Source organism: Haematobia irritans, chromosome 2 (genome assembly GCF_050003625.1).
Source record: "Haematobia irritans isolate KBUSLIRL chromosome 2, ASM5000362v1, whole genome shotgun sequence".
Lineage (NCBI taxonomy): Eukaryota > Metazoa > Arthropoda > Insecta > Diptera > Muscidae > Haematobia > Haematobia irritans.
In genome coordinates, this window is record NC_134398.1 from 95642366 (window position 1) to 95649584 (window position 7219).

At 36.0% G+C, this 7219-nt stretch overlaps 1 protein-coding gene across 1 annotated transcript; it reads left to right on the top strand.

The window, feature by feature from the left end:
- The first annotated feature begins 5303 nt into the window (after positions 1–5303).
- Positions 5304–6242, top strand: LOC142224816 (uncharacterized). The gene has a single exon (XM_075294599.1). It carries the CDS (start codon positions 5304–5306, stop codon positions 6240–6242), a length of 939 nt encoding a protein of 312 aa, XP_075150714.1.
- Positions 6243–7219: the final 977 nt, after the last annotated feature.

Sequence of the window (7219 nt, forward strand, 5' to 3'; positions counted from 1 at the left end):
GTTTTGGTATAGCCCCCATACACACAAAAATTGTCACCGAATTTTTTTCAATTAAACACTTAATTGAATTTGGATACGGATTCAATTACTATGTTAATTGATTAAATTAATTATTTTATCAAATCCGAATAAAATCCAATTAAAAAAATGATTGATATTTGTTCCATTTCCAATTAAAATATTAATTGATTCAATTAATTTGTTAATCAATTCGGAAATAATTTTCAATTACAAACGTGATTGAAAAATTTTCCGTTCCCAATTAAACATGTGATTGATTCAATCACCTTTGTGATTGAAATTGAATAATTTTGAGCGATGGAGAAAGAGACAACGAGAATATGTATTTTTTCAACAACACGTGATGGAGAGATCAGTCTGTGGAAGTAACTCGTAACGAACGGTTGGGTTTTTATTTTTCCGTAAATTGAAAAACATGATTGGCGACATTCTGTCTGCTGCGTTCGAAATGGTGTATAAATATTTTGAATATAATAACAAGTCAGACAAAAGGGTCGAAAAAATAATATGTGCAACAACAAATGGCCATGCGGTAAAGGAATGCATTTGGAATTACCTGCGATGGTGTTTTGCGGTATTGTAAACATGGAACACAGTTTACATTTGTTGAAGGTAAGCAATTGTGAAATGTGAATACAGTTTAAGGAAAGTCTAAAGTCTGGCGGGGCCGACTATATTATACCCTGCACCACTTAGTAAGTCGTCATTTTCGATACTATATCAAATCCGTCAAATGTGTTGGGTGCTATATATAAAGGTTTTTGTCCCAAATACATGCATTTAAATCTGACTCCATCTGAACAAAATTTATAATCTATAGACTTAAAATTTAAGTCGGCTAATGCCCTGGAATGGTACACTATGTTACTAAAAAACAAGTAAGTAAAGTCTAAAGTCGGGCGGGGCCGACTATATTATACCCTTCACCACTATGTAGACCAAAAATTTGTGTTACCATTTCAGCTGCTTCAAATTTGTTGGGCATTATATGTGGTCAATTGTGGGTTGTGATATATTATTTGGCCTAGTTTATTTATAACTCGACCGTTTTGTGGAAAGTGTGGTATTACAGTGTGAAATATGACTACGAAATCTGAACCAATTAAATCAAAAAGCATATTAAATATATTCTCTGTGGAAACTATCGAGTCAACTGAAGGAAACTCCCATTGAAAATGGGTCTAAAATATGAAACATTCTACCCAAATCTGTCGTATATTTACAAAATTTGAAGCAAATCAGGCTTCAACTCTGGCTTTTGTGCAAATCGGACGAAATATATATATGGGAGCTATATCTAAATCTGAACCGAGTTCAAACAAATTTGGCACAGTTAACCATACTATTAAACGCACTCCTTTTGCAAAATTTGAAGCAAATCAGTGTAAAATTCTGGCTTTTGAGGCCATATAAGTTCAAATCGGACGAAAGGTATATATGGGAGCCATGTCTAAATCTGAACCGATTTCAACCAAATTTGGCACAGTTAACCATATTATTAAACGTACACTTTGTGCAAATTTTGAATCAAATTAAAGCAAAATTCTGGCTTTTGAAGCCATATAAGTGCAAATCGGACGAAAGATATACATGGGAGCTATATCTAAATCTGAACCGATTTTAACCAAATTTGGCACAGTTAACAATATTATTAAACGTACTCCTGGTGCTAAATTTGAAGCAAATCAGGGTAAAATTCTGGCTTTTGAGGCCATATAAGTCCAAATCGGACGAAAGGTATATATGGGAGCTATATCTAAATCTGAACGTATTTCAACCAAATTTGGCACAGTTAACCATATTATAAAACGTACACTTTGTGCAAATTTTAAATCAAATCAGCGCAAAATTATGGCTTTTGAAGCCATATAAGTGCAAATCGGACGAAAGATATATATGGGAGCTATATCTAGGTTAGGTTATGTGGCAGCCCGATGTATCAGGCTCACTTAGACTATTCAGTCCATTGTGATACCACATTTAACTAAAAGTACCTATTACATATGGGCACTTCTAGTCTTAACCACTGAACCTCCTCTATTATTTACTTTTGTGGAACCAACCAGATTGCTCCAAAAACATTAACAAACTGCTTAAGTTAACGTTTTCCAGGTCAGCCAGTAATCTAAAGCTATATGCTCCTAAAATTCGCTTACGCCTTACACAAAAAGCGGGACACTCACACAAGAGGTGTTTAATTGATTCCTTTTCCTCCACGTCATGACAGCTTATACAATAGTCATTATACTTCGCACCTATAGTTTTTGCAAATTCGCCTATCAGGCAGCGACCCGTTATAGCAGATATTAGGAGTGCTATCTGACGCCTTGAGAACACTAGCATATCTAGTGTGCGGTTTAAGTTAAATGGGGCCATATTTGCTTGGTGTCGTTACAACCCTTGCAATTTTCCCATCGAATATTGGCCATCATAACAGCCTTCTCACGCAGTAAGAGCTTGCAGGTGGCCAGAGGCATACCAACAGATTCTAGTTCCCCTGGAATATGTAAGGTAGTTCCTAGCCTTGCTAACACATCTGCTTCACAGTTCCCCGGTATGTTCCTATGGCCAGGCACCCATATTAGGTGAATATTGTACTGCTCAGCCATCTCGTTGAGAGATTTGCGGCAGTCTATGGCCGTTTTTGAGTTAAGGAACACAGAGTCCAAGGATTTTATTGCAGGTTGACTGTCTGGGTATATATTAATGCCAATATTTGTTGGAACATTACTTCTCAGCCAATTCACCACCTCTCTTATTGCCAATATTTCAGCCTGAAAAACACTACAGTGATTAGGTAATCTTTTCGCTATTCGAATTTCCAGATCTTTAGAATATACTCCGAACCCCACTTGTCCATTCAATTTGGAGCCATCAGTATAGAAATCTATATATCTTTTATTCCCCGGGGTCTGTGTACACGAATAAGAGTTTCAAACTTTTTGTCGAAAAGTGGTTTTGCCAGGGTGTAATCCACTACGTTAGGCACATCTGGCATTACTTTGAGGACCGAACTATGACCGTACATTTTTTCCGACCACAGCGATAGCTCGCGCAACCGCACAGCCGTTGTTGCAGCTGACTGTTTGGCCAAAATGTCTAAAGGCAATAGATGTAGCATGACATTAAGGGAGTCTGTTCCTGTCTTCCTAAATGCGCCTGAGATACATAAGCTCGCCATACGCTGAACTTTATCTAAACAAGTCGGTTTCTGAAGTGCCGGCCACCAGACTACAACACCATATAGCATTATAGGTCTAACCACTGCCGTGTATAGCCAATGCACAATTTTTGGTCTTAGTCCCCACTTTTTCCCTAATGCCTTTTTGCACGAGTACAAAGCTACCGTGGCTTTTCTCGCCCTCTGGATTCTTGATTCTGTTCAATTTTATGTTTATGTAATGGATATACAATTCTTTCTCTTGGATTTAAAAATATGAACAATAATTATATTTGCTTAGTTCGGCTTGAGGTCATGTGAATAAAAACAGATGTTGTTGTTTTTTGAGTTGTATTTTTATATTTAAAATTTTCCAATATTTCGAGACATCTCCGATGCTCGTCTTCAGGGAAATTAATTTAAATTTAAAGAACAGTGAACTTCTTTACAAGGGAGTATATTTACAACTCAGTTGTAAATATATATATATATATATATATATATATATATATATATATATATATATATATATATATATATATATATATATATATATATATATATATATATATATATATATATATATATATATATATATATATATATCGTTACCTTAATATACAAAGGCCCTAACTCATGAAAAACGAAGTTTACAGGAGGAGGAAAAAACTTAATAAAATAAGGAACACACCAGATACAAAAACATTTAAAATGCAGTTTTTATTATTAACATCAGACAAATTCAAAATTATAATAATTTTTTTTAATATTTACATTTTTAATTAATTTGTATGACTTAGGGCTTTTTGGGTTTGAATTTTTGAGTTGGGACTTTTTCTTGCACAACTTAAAAGAAAACAAAATAACATATCAATTCATATTTACGTAAAGCAAATATTGGAATTGATAAAACAGTTTATATTTTAAGAGAATATAAACTTAGGTTTTATAAGGTAATTGTTCATAAAAGTGACCATGCCACACTATGGGCATACGTCCCTACCGGCAGGAACGAATCGTTGGGTTCTGAATTATATGTGTGGACGCCAGTCGTACGTGGAATTCAGGGACAAGAAGTCAAAACCCCGAAGATTTAAACAGGGAGTTCCCCAGGGCGGGGTGATATCTCCGGCACTGTTTATGCGTAGACCAAGATCATCCCTGGATCACCTTTATGCGTAGACCAAGATCATCCCAGTGCGTCGACACAATTAGGTACATGTTGTCAAAGCAGTACCTCTTGGGTTGCCATCGAAGTTGTCATCCGAATCACCATCTTGTGGATAGACAACCTCTTGTGGATAGACAACCTCCTAGGAATGTAAGGGTTGATCTTCACCTTCTACAGCCCGAGATCCAGCGTTACAAAAGAGAGCCTCTAGATCAGGCAGCATACCAGACAGGTCTGAAGAGGATTCATGAGGATACTGTAGCTGAAGCGGTGAGAAGCTACAAGGTTAATCCAGTTCTCGGAGTCCGACCGCCGCCCATAGCATCGAAGGAAAGAGACCTCCCACGTCAGACCAAGGTAGTTTTGGCCCAACTAAGATCAGGCAAGTGCAGCCGCCTCAATTCATACTTATCAGTGATTGATAGCAGCGTAGCTGACGTGTGTCCCATCTGCAATCAAGGGTCACATGACACTCGTCACCGTTTTGCTTGCCCAGCTAAGCCTACCCGTCGCACCACCAGATCACTCTGGACATCCTTGTCGCAGAGTTCCTTGATCTGGCTACAAGTTGAACTACGCAATCATAGAACAAAATGGATGAGACCATATTAAAAACTGTAACAACAACAATAACCGCTCACAGACATAAATTAACTTTTTTTGTTTAATTTAATTTAAAAAAAAAGAATCAATCTTTTTTTTATTTGGAGCGAACTCCGTCTTTATTTATTAAACTCAAAAGTAGAACTGATTTCAATAATTGCTACAATTTCATAAGTGCTTAAAAACTATGCACTTGCCAACAATCACCTGATGTAATTCCAGGAATCCAATGCAGCTAACTTATGTTGTGTTTCGCCATGATCACCTCATCTTATTCCGGGAAATCGTTGCAGCTAACTATATTTGCATCCACATTCTTGTCTTTGTCATATTAAGAAAAATTGAAAAATGGCTTGCCCTATACCGTCGTGTCGTATCACTAAATTGGATGAACAAATGATTTCGTGCTGGATTTGTTCAACAAGTTACCATTCAAAATGTGCGCAATTAGCAGCACGCACAATTGACAACTTACGTGAAGATAAGGGTCTGCGGTGGTGCTGTGAAAAGTGCAAACATATTGATGGCGAGTTTTTTACCTTTTTTAAAAACTGTAGAGCCAGACTTGATGATATTTTGAGGGATTTTGATTTGATCTCAGATCGCTTTAAAAAATATAAGAATCTTCTTGATAATTCTTCAAACTTGGACATAGTGTTACAATCACCAACTGAAAATTCCAGAAAAAGGAAGAAATCTAAATCTAACAAGAATTCATCTAACAATGAGATTGAAACAATTTCTCCGACACTAGTTAACGCCAATAATAATATTCAGGATTCAGAGACTGTTGTCATTCCTACTAACAACGCTGAAACTGTACCTTTACCTATTCCACCTATTATTATTACCCCGTCGCATTCGAATTCACTGAACACTGGAACAGTAGTGGCACCAGCTACTGTGTTAACTGATACTAATGCATTCTTTTCTCCTTTTAATACACCTACAAATCAATCGCCTGCTGGTTCAGCTCCAAAACCTTTAAGGGTCTTACCCCCAATGAAAACCATATTTGCTGCCCGTTTTGCTCCAGAAACAACTGAGGATGATATTCATTTCTACATAAAATCAAAACTGAATACAAATGTAGACATTAAGGTATCTAAACTGCAATTTGTAGAGAGGAGGAACAAGTCGTCATTTAAAATTTTCGTACCTGAGGACATTTTTGACACAGTGGTCAATCCGGAATTTTGGCCTTACAGAGCTGTGGTGCATGAATTTGTTTTTAGAGATAGAGTTGCCCGTTTACCTGCACGTCCCGTTGAGCAATCAAAAAACTGAATAAAACCCTGTCTGATACAAATTTTACTTTAGTTTATCAGAATGTTAGGGGACTTAACACAAAATTATGCAACCTATATACGGATAGCTTTGGCTTTGATTATGATTTGATTATATTTACTGAAACCTGGCTTCAAAGTAATATCTCAAATACTGAAATCTTATGCGACAAGTACCAAATTTATAGATGTGACCGCACAAATGGTTTGAAGAAATCTGGTGGCGGCGTCCTAATTGCTGTTTCTTCGAAATTTGCTTCATCAAAAATTGATATTCCAAATGAACTTCAAATTGAATATTTAGGAGTGAAAAAAAGGTGCGGCCATAATTCATTGTTTGTGACTTGCTCCTATATTCCTCCTGGTTCTTGTAACGATGTTTATAATGCTCATTTGACTGCTATCCAATCGGTCCTATCTACTGCGAGATCCTCTGATTTGATTGTTTTGTCTGGTGATTTTAACATTCCATCTATTACATGGAAATATTGTGAGGAAATGAATTACTCCGTACCAATGCTAAGAAATGGATATCAATCTGAATTTGTTGAAAACTTGTTAAAAGATGGTCTTTTTCAAATTAGCAACATACAAAATTCGAAAAATAAATTACTTGATTTATTTTTTACAAATGAACTAAAAGATGTGTTTTTATCACGCGTCAAAGCCGTTGTAAATCCTGAAGATGTTCATCATCCCACTGTCTGTATGAATATAAATATGTCTTTTTCGAGATCTATGCGAAAAAAACTCGTATTGAAAACTGATAAAATATTCTCTTTTAATAGAACTGATTACGAAAAACTGAACTCATTACTATTAAATGTGGATTGGAATAAAATCTTACCAGCGAGAAATCTTGATGAATCAATAAATACATTTTATGAAACTTTGAATTCATTCATTGCCCAATCTGTTCCATTAATTCGAATAACTTCTCACACTGGTCCACCTTGGAATGACAGTAAATTACGTAAC

What these genes read in the sequence shown, in the direction of transcription:
- LOC142224816 (XM_075294599.1), top strand. Translation starts at nt 5,304, where the DNA reads ATGGCTTGCCCTATACCGTCGTGTCGTATCACTAAATTGGATGAACAA.